Consider the following 14,584-nt stretch of genomic DNA (forward strand, 5'->3'; position numbering starts at 1 on the left):
CACACAGGGACTCATGACTGATGACATGTTTGACCCCTCCTTCGGGCTCAGCCTGGTCATTTCCTACACATATTTTATCAACCAATTTTCAGAGTTATCTTGAAGAATACAATAGATAGTCCATTATTGAGCTTTATGGTATTTTTGGAAGGGCAGACTACCTGAGTGGAATGTAAGGATCTGTGCTCCTTCCTTCCCCTTTCCTCTTGACCTCCCCCATCATCAGGGCAGCCCAACTGCCAATCAAAGAGAAGTTCTGGATAAGAGGGAAGAAAAAAGGAAGAAAAGATGACTGCCAGGAAACCCTATAGGCCTTGTGAGGAAAGGGCTGAATAAAGAAGAGGTAAAGCCCAAAAACCAAAAAAGAAGCAATCTGAAAGATAGACTGCCCTGAGGAAAATCAGAAGGTACTTCGAGACTGGGGAGTTGTTTATTTCCCTGAATTTCAAAGCAAAATCCAGTGATTCTTTTCCATGAACCTTTCCTAGTTTCTTGGGAAAGTTTTAGCTGTTTATAAGAATTGTTGGGGAGACAGAAAAATACCCAGTTTTTCCTGCTCAGATAAAGGAGCTTTTTGCTTCATGGCCCTGGAGATGTGCTTTAATGTAAAGAGTTCAAATCTCTTAAATTCAGCAAAAGGGAAATATTGGGACATCTGCTTTTATGTGACAGAAGACATGGTTTTCCCAATGTTAATTCTGCTTGAGATGAAGAAATGTGTATTCCTAGTCTGGTAAGTAGACAGTCATTCTTGTGAATGCAGGCTGGCATCACAACAATTGCATTTAAAAGAGTCCACACTTTCCAGTGATTCAGAAGGCTTATTGCTGCTTTCTATCAGCTTCATTTTAGATCTCTGTCATGGGCAATCACAGAGAACTGCAACACATAGACTAAAACAGCTCAGTTTTCAGAGACACAGAAAATAGTTTTAAAGACATCAAGAAGTAGACTAAAACTGAGTATACACTGAAATAACTAATGGGAAAATGATTTGAAAATAATACCAGGACAGTAAACAAATCACCAATAGTATAATTAACGTTGAATAATATTGATAATTCCAACAATAACAATATAACAATGATCAGAATACCAACAAATGTAGCAGTAGTTTAAATATTTAAATGGTTAGGATCTGGAAATAAAATGTTGCCTAGATTTTGTTCTTTCCTGTTTTTACGTAGATATACTAATGAACCAAATACAGAGTAAAAAATATAGAAAGCAGTGCATTAAGCATATCTTTACCATGTTCATTTCTGATAATACGATCACTGTTTCAATTCAAAACACTAACTAGGACTACAAATGAAGTAAAATAGCTGCATGTGTACATGATGGCAGAGAAAAATGGAAAAAGCTTTCAGAGCAATTGCACTAACCCTTCAAGGAAATGCAATTGCTTTACTATTCAATGAGGAGTGCTTCACTCATGCCAACAGATGTTGCAAAGCCCTAATTTAAAGTGCTTTTGCACAAATCTAAAACCCTGTTGCGAAGGAAGCATCAAGTATGGCCGTCTGGATACATGTCCATATTAAAAGGTGAGAAGTAAAGTAACAACTAAATAGCATGTATCCACATGAAAGTTGATAAAGGGAAATTCATATAGAAGCTCTTAATCAAACTTCACCCCTAGTTTTGTTGTGAAATTAGTATAGTTATTATTTTATGTGAGTAACCAAAATAAATATCTTCAACCATTGCTGTGGTGTCGGGCAGGAAGTGTAAACTTGATTATGATTGCCAATGCTCCCTGCCAGCTTCTCACAAGTAAAGTCTGTGCTTATGGGAAACTGGCAGGGTTGGTTGCAAGTTCCTTGGGAAAGTCTCCAACCTGTGCTGAACCTCTTGTACACATTCTTATTGACCTGAGCCACAGCCCTTGCATACCCTTCCCAATCCACACAGTACAACCCTGCACATTCTTCCTAACCCATGTCTTTCCTGACTCACTTGTCACCACTCGTGCACTCCCATGTACTCTTCGTGACCCGTATCATTTCCATCGGCTTTTTCTGACAAGTGCAGCATCTCTCATGCATCCTTCCTGACCTCTGTGGCACCTGTTTACCATCCCTGACTTGTGTAGCACCTCTTGCGAACCACTCACACAAGTCAGTGGGGAAGCTGGAAGAAAGTTGCAATTGTAAATAGGCACATAAAAGGCTGCTGCTGGGTTGAGGAGGGAAGGAGGAAGAAGAAAGGAAAGAGGGAATAAGGAACAGGAAGGGAGGGAGGGAAGGAAGATTTCCAATGGTCCCTGTCAGCTTCCCACAAATAAAATCAATGTAGAAGACAGCAGGAAGTCAGAAATCACTTCTGCTCCCACTGATTTTTTTTTACTCACCCATGGTCATTTTGTTTCTCTATTTAGGTAAGGAAATATCCCTGAAACAATGACCATGGACTGTCTAGTAGGGACATAAAATTATACTAGTCATATTCCTTTACATATTTAAGAGCTCTAATAGGTCAATTTGGTGAGTCACTACAAGTTCTTCCATCCAGGAAAGTGTTCCCACCTGAAATACTCATGAAAAAAAATCTGGAATAAATTATTTGAATTGCTAATTTTTGCATCTCATTAAGTTGCTACCATATAATTTCTATAGGGTGAAACCATGCCTTTAAAACTTTTTTTATGAAGCACAAATTATCCTCCTGGAACATTACAGGTTTCAAAATACATGCTTTTCAAAGTGAATAGAAGCAATTGGATGTTAAAAAAAACAAATTCTAAGTCCAGTCTGAAAGGATTTTTTTTATATTTAATGAAGCAAGATCAACTTTGGAAATTATTATAGAGTCTCATTTCCTGTTTTTACTTCTTTCTCCCACTCTCTTTTCCCCCAACACCTACCACTTTTGGCTTTATTTTACATCTTGTTTTAAGCCATAATATTATTTTTCTAATTAATTCACATGAATTAAGACTCTTTGTCCCCTTTTAATTCATTCAGATGACTGCATCTTTCTTCCAGTTGATAGTCCTTCTGCAAGAGGTGACCAGGCTGAGCTCAAGGGGCCATCAGTCTTGAATCCCTTCACACCCAAAAGAGATCTGAGTCAGACCACCTTGAATTCCATTATCTATAACCTCTTTGCCTTAACCATTAGTTCAGATTCTTATAGAGACCGTAAGCTTGCAATAAACTTACATATTCTTTTGAAGTGCCTGAACTTCCTGATTTTCCCGTGCTTAACACCAGAAGCTGATTTAGTCCAGCATTTTGTATTACACACAGCTCATATCCAGGATATAAGAATGATAGCCTTCTTCCAGTGTGGTTCCTTAGCAACTGGTATTTAAGGCATGCTTCCTTATTTAGGGGTTAGTTCAGCCATCAAAACTAGAAACCATAATTATTGCTGTATGTTCCAGAATTTGTCTGGGCTCAATTTAAAATCACAACAATTTGCAGCTATCCCCACATAAATGATTTCCATTGTTTTTCTAAGCATAACATAACTTTTTAATAGATTCTAAATTCTAATTTTTCTAAAATAAAGATTAAAAAAGCTTCCATTTTCAATAGCAGGAGTTCTGAAACTGAAAAATCCTGGCACCCTGATCAATAGGCAATGCACTAGTGACAGAAAATTAATAATAAAACGAAAAGTGAACTCTTTATTGTAAATGCAAAATTACCAATTTTCAAACAGAGAGCCTGTCTGCTGTGTTTAAAGGTACTGCATTAGAAGCTAGGAGATCGTGACTTCTTTCTCTTATCCCTAGAAAGAAGGCAATGGCAAACATCTTCCAAAAATCTTGCGAAGAAAACTGCATGGAGTTGTTCACATCACCAGGAGTCAACACTGACTCAAAAGCACACATACACATATAAAATTAAATAAATAAATAAATAAATAAATAAATAAATAAATAAATACATACATACATACATACATACATACATACATACATACATACATAAATACATACATATATACTTGAATTTCACAATTATTTGGAATATTAATGCTTAACTAAACAAATCAATGTTCAATTACTGGGATTGGGTTGTTCTTTGGATAAAAGTTCAATATCTGGAGCAATTAGTGTTACGTGTAAGTGTAGATTTCTTCAATTATTTAGCCTATTTCCACACTTGTTTTTTATTGCTGTGTAGAAACGAAAAGTTCTCTTATAAATATATGTTGTTGCAAATGGCATACCCAGTGCTAAAGTAGCAATTTCAGTACATCAGTTTTAAAAACTCTCACCAGCAATTAATATGTTCTACATTAGGAAATATTGTTTGCAATGCAAAATCAACTAATTTTAATTTCTTAAAACTTGTGCTATAAGAAGCGGCAACAATATCAGCAGCCTTGGCATTTATTTAGCTTTTTCTATCCCCCCCTTTACCCCCTTCCTTTTCTGTACTATTTGCAGTTGTACTAGTTTGTAACCAGTTATCCATATCTGGAAAAATATTCACGTCACATACATATTTATGGGCCTCATAAAAAGCCTATATAAAACTGGTATGCATGTGTGGAAGGGCACATATCTCAAATCTGTCTTGACAACATGATTTTTTTTCCATTTTGAATGCTTGGCCGAAGCCACTTGAACACCCAATGAATGTCCTTCTGCCAGCTTTCCTTTGACAATATGATTCCCAGAGGAAATTCAAAGCTAAAGAGATTTGAAATACACATGCAATTCTTTATTAATTCCCACTTGTGTTAATGAAGCTAAGTAGGTGTACATCTTAGACATCTTATTAAACAGATCTCTTGGAGACACAAATACTGTCTGCAGTATGAAGTGAAGGAAATATGTCCCTCAATTGCTCTTAAGAGTTAGAAGGTTTGCTGGAATAGGCAAGGAGTTTTGTGTTCATGTATGTGACAACAGAAAGGTAGCCAGTAGCCTCCTGAATGGATGCTTGCAAATGCTGCTAATGTATAGTAATTGAGAGAGGAAGATCAATCTCAAGGTAAGAGCAGATGGCTTACACTGTGTTGGATTTTTTGTTTGTTTGTTTGCTTAATCCATCGTGAGGTTTCCTTCCCCCTTAGTCCCACAGATCCCCTTCAAGTCTTTGTGGAATCCGAGGGTTCCACGGAACAAAGTTTGAAAACTAATACTCTCTAACATGCATGATTAACAAACAACACAGAATTTCTACCTATTTTGAGATATTGTTCAGTTCCTAACATTTCTCAGTATCAGAACAACAATGTAAACAATATATCACAGATTCATATAAAAGCACTGGTATATCAGCAGCATTTTATTTTCAATTCCATTTTGTGATTCCTAGTAACATACTGGGATAAGAATTGTCATTTTACTGAATCATCATTTTATTGAATATGATGCAAAGTAAAAATAAATGAGCCCTTTTCATAACTTCTTTTCCTAGTCCATCTCTTCTGTTTAGACTCTGTGTATGTGAAAATTCAGACTTTTTGTTCAAATATATATAACCCAATGTAAACTATACATTGCATTAAATTATACTTACTGGCTCAAATCTTATTCACCCAGTTTGGAAATATGCCTTTATAGTACTCTTCATGGTCGATTTCAAATGCACCACTAGAATAATTTGATGTTGCTAGAAAGCCTAACTAATTCATGTTCACCCTGATGTCAGATAATTTATAAGCAAATTAAAAAGTATTGGTTCCAATTTAGATATTTATGAATCTAAAGAATTTGTACTATGCAAATTATACTCTGTGATTTGGAAAACAGTTAAGTGTGTTCTCCAAATCAAGGCCCTAGTATGTGTAAGTTAATTTATCTCTAATGACATGATGCACTAATATAAACTGTGTTTTGCAACATGACAGAAATAGCAGTGTTCCATTGTTGATTACCTAGTTAAATATTTTGCAAACTGCAGAGGGTAGTTTGCAAATAACACTACTCCAGTTGTTGGCAAAAAGACCCATTGTGGATCTACAGACTACAGCAAACCAGGAAGTTTGCAATTTTTAATTCCTGAATAATTCACTATTGAGAATTACATGAGCAGTTCATGCTTGTAAACACTCTTCCATTATAAACCTCTCGTTCTATATCTGAATCTATACTGTGTTCTCATTTCATGCTGCTAATTTTCCCATTACATTTAGAAACTTCATATAGGTCAAACTTATGTCAATTTTGGAGAAGAGCAGTATGTGGGAGTTGAATTTCTAAATAGGCATATAGAGAGTCATAGAAATAGCACTGAAGCAAATAGTCAAAAACAGTTACATAACACAGGACCAAAACATTCCTTAAACCTAGAAATGCTGGTAGTATTAAGAAAGAGACCAAAGTTGCAGCCTTCCTGACTCACTGTGATATAACAGGGAGAAGAAGAAAAGCATAATCAGATGTGCAAGATTCTGTTGTTATTATCTCCATAAAGTGTAGGTCTAATCTTCCTCAGAATAAGTTTCCTGATCTGATCTACTTCAAAGGGCTGACAGGCTAGTATTTGGATCTTTAATCATCAGGAGAAACATATAAGTTTGTTTACATTCAATTATCAAAAAGCATGCTCCAGTGTTCTGAAAACCATTTTAGCACTGCATTTATTAATTTGGTTTGAGCCGCCTAACTCTAGAACAACTTTGTACAGCTCATTTTTTATTAAAAAATAAATAAAAAATAAAAATAAGGACATATGTCCAGACAAACCACATCTTAAACAAGCAATCAGGGATACTACATGCAATAAACCTTAAGGCCAAGAAGAACAGTCAAGAGTTTTAAGGACTTCTAGAATATTATTAGGGCAGTAGTACATGGAAATCTGGGAAAATATCTTTTCAGAAAACATTGGAATGGAATAATGTCATTCAGATGGCATTATATTCCAACCCTGCCAAATCTTACCATGGGAAAGAAACCCTAGGAATTAGGTGATACTTCCAATAACATAGCCCTATGTCATGACAAGATTTATAAGTGATAAAGAGCAGTTTGAACTATAACTGTTCAAAATAGATTGCAGCTCCCGAACTAATTCTGAATCTGTCTAATGTGCATTAAAATCATTTGTCTATACATAATAACATGTGCAGGATGACATAATCCTGAAAAATGCCATACCTTGCAATTTCTATCAAGCCTGAAATAGTATACAGCATTTGTATAACCACATTATTGAAATTTGCTGCTAAGCTGGTGCTTGGAGATGTACAGACATAAATTGCTTTAAAACAAAAGAACCTGATAGAAAAAATAAAGTTAATATTTTGGTTTGGCTGAAGTAAATTTAATAATTTAGTATTTAAACTGATAAAGTGATAATTTACTCAAACCAAGATGCTCTTATTAAATCTGCCCATATAACTCTATAAGAAATTATATTAAAAAACTAAAAAAAATTATTTACAACAAATAAAACAATTTAAAATAACACTCTTGTTCTATATAATGTTATGTTCATCGTTAAAGCTGTTTGTGCCAAAAACTCATGCCTGAATGATTTCAGATTAGAATGAGAAATGATTATTCTAGATTTATTGTTGATACTAACCTAGTATCTGTTGAATATCACAAACTATTGTGGGGCAAAATAAAAAAAAAATCTGAATGTTCAATGCTAGATGTTAAGATTACTTTAGTTAACTTCCTGATCAATAAGGGAAATATTTGGGGAGAATAACTTTTTCTTGCCTTTTGAGATTGCTTCCCAATATTTTTTTTTTAGTTCTTTATGTCATCTAATGTTCAGAGCACATTCAGTCAGTATTATGATGGTGTGAGCATAAATCACCCTTTTTCAAGATGATGCCTTTCATATGAGCTGGACTACAATTCTTAGTTGCAGTCCAACATACCTACAGGATGCCAGCCTTGAAGATTACTGGTTAGATTGTCCTTCTTCCATTTGAACCTGCCTGAATCTTAATACCAAGGGGAAAAAACCATACTTGGATTTCTCATTAAAACATATCTGACAGAATTACTTTTTGACAACACTGATTTTTGATATGATAGCTTAAAACTTGGACAGCAAGGTGGGAGGCAGATACATTTAATAAATAAATAAATGAAAACAATTATTTTCTAAATAATCTACACATATAATTACAATAAAATAATAAGAATTATAAAATTTGGGAGCATCAAATCAATATTTAAAGAAAGTGTGAGAAATTTCTGAATTAAATTTTATATATGTATGTGTCCAAAAAGGGGAAGAAGTGGTTAACATTCTTCCAATTGTCAGGCACAGATGCAATCTTTCCATATTAAAGAAGTTATACAGCTATTTCATAAATAGGCCAGATTCATATGTTAATATGTATAGAGTTACAATATCTACAAACTCAGCCACTGTTAATATTTTATTCAATACTTAGAATGTAACTGATACAGAAGTGTAGTCCAAGATGACATAACATTAAGAAATATATGATATCTTGGAGTAAAAGTTTTGATAACTCCAAAAAAATATTACTCTTAAACATGTTGCTGGGATGGATGCCAATAATCTCTGGCAAGACAATATTTTTCTCATAGGAAACAGTAATTAAATTAGTGTCAGTTTGTAAAAATAACTTTCCTGTGCCATAAAAATAGATAGGGAGAAAGCACATTCTGCTAAATATTAATGCAACTATGTTTCCAGAGTTGCAAGTCAGAGCAACTCAGATAATAATGCCAAATTGTTAGATATCACTATGTCTTGAACTTGGCCTCAATTACTTTTACAAGTTTTTGTCAGTTTAATTTTGGCTACAGTGCATTACCAAACACTCTTTAACAAAATAGTTAAAAATTTTATATATTAAACCTGTTTTAGCCTTAGTAACTTTTAATTTTAATATTAAATATTATGGTTTAGTTAGTTCTATGAACCTAGCCTGTTCAACTAGCTTACAATTCGGTGTATTGTGCAAGCTCTAAAAAATAAATTAAGGCAGTAACCAAATCAAGTATATGGATATACCTAGCATATCAAATTCAAGATAAGAAGAGTTAATAAGATACACTACTAGTATCCAAGCAGCTGCTAATCAATTATTTCCTTTAAATACTGTAGCCTGTTTCCATAGAAACATATAACAATACAAAACCTCATATTAAGAATAAAAATACATAATCTTGAAATTTTTAGGGAATTAAATAATATGGAATTATTAATAAAATATTTGTTCATGAAATAATAAAATATAATCTTCAAACAAAACATTGGTTCTCTAGTTAAACTAAAAAAAAGCTATAATATTTTTGCGTACTGGGGTCCAGGAGTCTTTGTATAGATTTCAACATTTTCACTGAAGTGTTTTACACACACACACACACATACACACACACATACTTCTTTCTACAATTTCTTGTACTGTGAAAAATTTGTACTACATTATTGTTGCTATTGTTACACCTTTTTGCCTGATAAAACTCTCTGAGTGGTTTACAAAGGTAAACTGTTACTAACAATAACATTAACATTAAAAGCCATATGAAGCAAATATTATTAAAATATATGTCAGTGAAATGAAGAAGCTTAAAACCAAAAATTAATTACAAAACTGTTTAGAAGCAGCAGGGCAATGGCTTAGGTTAGCACTAAAGAAAGAGAAACAGGTGAGCTAATTTTGAAGAGGACATCATTCCACAGGTATGGTCCCACTGTTAGGAAAATACATTTCTACGTTATCCATCCACTAATTTCATATATAATCCTTTAATGGAGGTAGCAGGATCTTGTGCACACTTTAAATGTAAATAGGCAACATGATTTAATTAATAAGAATGGTTTTCTGATTTCACAAATGTGTATTTGGAAAATTTCTTAGAACTAAGTTTTCCATTCATAAGCTTTTGTGTGGATCTCTTTTTTAAAAATCATTTTTCATTAGATTATAGAATAAGATACAAAAATATGAAAGCAAATAATAAGACACAATGGGGAGGAAAAGGGGAAAGAAAAGTGAGGAGGGGAGGAAGAAAAAGTGTTGACTTCTGACTCTCTCTGTTGCAGTGCATTTGTATGGATCTCTTCAGCAGCATGTATGCTATAAAATTCTATTCATAATTTACATGATTAACACTATTAGATTAGATTAGCACTATTATATTAACACTGTTTTACTTGCATTAGAACTGTTAGACTAGCACTGATGATGTTACCTAGTTTGGGTAATGAAACATCTGCAAGAAAACAACCAAGCTCAGAGACCCCTCATTTCAACCCTGACCTACAAATGTTCTCCTTTATTGGTAATTTATGTTATCTTTGAAGCAAAAACATATTTATCTTGACTGATGTGTAATAGTGTGGACTTTATGGTGAAGACATACATATTTAATTTCAGAGAAAAGAAATTAATGCAAATTATATTACCCAAACCTAACTTTTAAGTTAGCTTACATTTGTTAGCTTACATTTGTGCTGTTTAATTGAGTAAAAGACACAATCCACATAACTATTTAAATATATATCAATCATATACTGGTATATCAATTACAGGTAGTCCTCAACCTACAACCACAGTTGAGCCCAAAATCTGTTGCTAAGTGAGACAATTGTTAAGTGAATTTTGCCCTGTTTTATGACTTTTCTTGCCACAGTTGTTAACTGAATCACTGCAGTTGTTAAGTTAGTAACCCGGTTGTTAAGTGAATCTGGCTTCCTCTTTTGCTTGTCAGAAGGTCGCAAAAGGTGTTCACATGATCCAGGGACACTGCAACCATCATAAATATGAACCAGTTGCCAAGCATCCAAATTTTGATTACATGAACATGGGGATGCTGCAATGGTCATAACTGAAAAATGATCATGTCACTTTTTTCAGTGATGTTGTAACTTCGAACAATCATTAAATGAACTGTTTTAAGTCGAGGACTATCTGTATAGATTGTATAAATCAATTGTTCAATTCATTAATTGATATTTAAATCTAATTTTGCAGAAATATAGGTAAAATAAAGAATATTAACTCTTATATCCCAATATTATACTAGTTGTTAAAAGAAGCACTTAATTTCACTAATGCAAGAATCATTGTGATTTCGTTAAAAAGGACTTTATCATGTGGAAGTAAAATACATTGAAATACTAAAACATTTACTAGTTAAATTAAGAATTATGATATTATGTTCATAATTATATATTATTTACAAATATAATAAAGAATTGAGCAGTAGCATAATTAACACTATACCTTGATTTCTTCTATCTCATCTGGCACTATCTTGTATGCAGATACAGTTCCACCTAATCTGAAATTTGGAGAAGAAAATATTCTCAAAACCAGTAGCACATCAGTCAACATATGAAGAAATAAATATGTTAATATTAACAACAAAAACAATCTTTGCCATTAACAGCTAGGATGAAACTTGGCTGGCCAAGGAATTATGCATAGCAGCAAAAGCGTACAACATCTTGAAGAAAATAAGTGAGGCTTATATGTTACCAGATGTAGTGGGTGTTTTTTCACAGAAAAGTTTAATGAGGATCTTACTACAATTAGGTTTGAAAAGTTGAATATATATATTTGCTGAATTGCTTATTTGCATATTACAAATGTTTCTTTACCATTTTCTTTTTGACATGTGCAAGCAGCAGATGTTAATAAATAGTACAAGCAGCTTGAGTATTATTTAAGTCTTATGTGTGAAAATACATTGTTTGCCATTTCACTCTAACAATATCAAAAAATGGAGGCTCAACTATAACCTATTAATATTACTAAGAATACTTGAGTAGAATTCAAATACCATAGTATGTCTCAAATGTCATGCCTTCTATTTAAGAGGTCTTCCATATTTACTCCATGTAAGATTCATATTCAGATTGTTTGCCCAACACTATGGCAGTGGATCACTGTATCCCTTCTGTACCTTCTTGATCAAAATCTACAACTATTCCATGAATCTTGAAGACTTAAAGGATAACTTCCCTAAAATTTCTCCTATGCTACAGATACACAGCAACATGAGACTTCTGAAGTACTTACAGATAGTTTAAGAGTTATAGCCATCATGATATATACTGAAAAAGTTACAAGATCTGTTCTAGAATGTCACATTAAAATGGTAAAGAGACTTGTTTTTCAGAATACTATGCAATAGCTCCAAAATACTATTAAACCATTGTTTATGACTTCTAGTAAGCCTATGCTAGTCTTATCTGGTCATACTCCCTATACGCCTAAATACTTTGTACCTGGAGTGCTATTGCTTCATCCAGTTCACATGGCAACCACCTCTAGTTCTAAGAAACACTTTGTGTTCTCCGAATCAATTCTTGTTAAGTCTTCTTAGAGGTCTTATTCTTGTAATTTTCCATATGCTGAGCAAGTTGAAATCTTCCAAGCCATATCCTTGTTCTTTACTACTTATTTTGAGTGAGTCACACATAATCTAAGTTAATACATTTCTTCATATCTTCACTTAAATACATAGCCAAGATACACCTACCCACCCCTTAAATATATATGATAAATACGTAAAACAAAGGTATGGTTTAATGGGCTTTGGAATCTGCTGAATAAGGATATGCCATTGATGGTTGAGGAGAGTCAAAGGCTGGGTAGACTGGGGTAGTTCTGTCAGTGGGATAAGTAGGGGAAAGGAATGAAAAGAAAATGAAAGTGACAGATTGAAGGAAAGAGAGAAAATGCCTTTAGCAAAATGGGATTGTCATTCCATTGTAAGAAATTTGTTCAAGTATTGTGCTATGAGGATTGTAGTCCATCTTTGTTTTATAATCCTTTTCTTGTTAAGTTAATCTTTTTTTGGCCTCAAGTGATTGTCTCCTGCAAGCTTATGTGATTATTTATTATATTTTTATCTCATTTTACTTCTAGTCAACTCAAAACAGCATGCATTATCTAATGCTTCTGCCTTCTATTTTGCTCACCACAGGGAAAATGATTTGGGTTGGATTGAGAGAGAATGACTGGCCCAAAATCATCCAGCTGGTTTTTATGTTCAAAGGAGGACCACAATTCATGGTTTACCTGTTTCTAGCCCAACTCCTTGTCACTATATCATACTGGCTCTCAAAAATTGAACTCGAGGGTTCATCATTTTTCATATTTTACTAATTAACTGTGCACAATACTATGGATGTTAATACTGAGTTTGAAACTAGTTACACAGACTACCAGGGGCAGGCACCAGATGACCAGTTTCATCCATTTTGGAAATGCCAGGTAGTCAGACGTTATTCTATGAGATTCAAGCAGTCTATCCTGAATTCACCTCAAGAAACTGTAGTTTAGATGGCCATACACAGTGCATTGGTAGATTTATTTATGTATTTATTTGATTTACAGAACAGTGACTCTGAGTCATGTACAAAGATTCAAACCACCATAACAATATAAGACCATGACACCTTATAAAAAGTAACCTTCCAACCAAAAAAGTCATATTACCAACAGAGCTGATCTAATTGCCTGGCCTGCATTCCTGGGAAACAGCCAGGCCTTCAAAGACTTATGAATCTCTAGGGAAATGCAGTTCCACAGGGCAGGCACATCTCAAAAGTTCAACAAGATGACCCCGTTTGATGATAGGACCTGGAGCATGCCTTTGCTACTGGACCTGGTGTGGTGGGCAGAAACAATGGGTGGCAGGCTGATCCTTTGCCATGTGGACCGCTTTAGGTGGTATTTAGTATCTTCAATTAGATATAGAAGACTATTGGGAGCCAGGGTACCAAAGGCCACTTGGAGATCAAGGAGGGCCAGGACAGATATCTTATCCTCATTTTGAGCCTGCCAATGGGAATATTTAAGAAAATCTCTTTATCAATGCTCAGTCAAGCTAAACCCTTTGTCCTCCTCTAACAGCATTCTAGGCATTTATTATTCTGTTTCATCATCAGACTTCTTCTGAAAATCAGGGAAGAGCCACATGCATACCCTGTTTCCCCCAAAATAAGACATCCCCTGATAATAAGCCCAGTTGGGCTTTTGAACGCATGGCAATAAGGCCAAGCGCTTATTTCAGGGTTCAAAAAAATATAAGATAGAGTCTTATTTTTGGGAAAACACAATAGGTAATTCACCACAAGCAGGATCCAGTCCAACGACAAAAATCACCCTCTTATTTCTAAATAGTTACATTAACACTTTACTACAAATAATAAATATATGAATCTTTATACAGAAGTAATGATAAATGAATAATTATTATTATAGGAATTCCAGTAAACCAAATAAATAACCAGATAATAACATGGGTTTTATGTGTTCTTCTGGACAGAAGAGAGAGCTAGAGGATAAAGAAAAGAACAGAGCAGAATTTTATAACAGAAGCAATTAAACATATTTTTTGTTAATCTATTTGAAAATAGACAAACTTCTTGATAAAATGGATAGTATATTGTAATGAAGCTATGGAACAAGAACATACTGAAATGAATAATTCTGTGATTAGTCTGAAGGGAGATTTAACGTGACAAGCAATGATACGGAGAAATAGAACATGGACATACAAATAGAATTGATAAATAATTTATTCCCTAAAGGAGATGTACAGCCATTGAACCAGGAAATGGATTTGGATCATTTTTTTATTACTGGGTATATAAAAGAATTTTGTTAAGGTCTTTAAGGATTTCACTGGAAGGATAAAACAAAAGGACAAAACAAATCTTTT

General features: G+C 33.9%; 1 protein-coding gene across 17 annotated transcripts in view; it reads right to left on the reverse strand.

Moving 5' to 3' along the window:
* Positions 1-14,584, reverse strand: part of GPHN (gephyrin) — a 243,729-nt gene that overhangs the window by 159,398 nt on the left and 69,747 nt on the right. For all 17 annotated transcript variants that reach the window (XM_034417588.3, XM_034417586.3, XM_034417584.3 and 14 more), the window contains exon 3: positions 11,134-11,191. In XM_034417588.3, the coding sequence (XP_034273479.1) occupies positions 11,134-11,191 (58 nt within the window). The remainder of the gene's footprint in view (positions 1-11,133; positions 11,192-14,584) is intronic.

This window comes from Pantherophis guttatus, chromosome 1 (genome assembly GCF_059756535.1).
Source record: "Pantherophis guttatus breed Tessera chromosome 1, ASM5975653v1, whole genome shotgun sequence".
Taxonomy (NCBI): Eukaryota; Metazoa; Chordata; class Lepidosauria; order Squamata; family Colubridae; genus Pantherophis; species Pantherophis guttatus.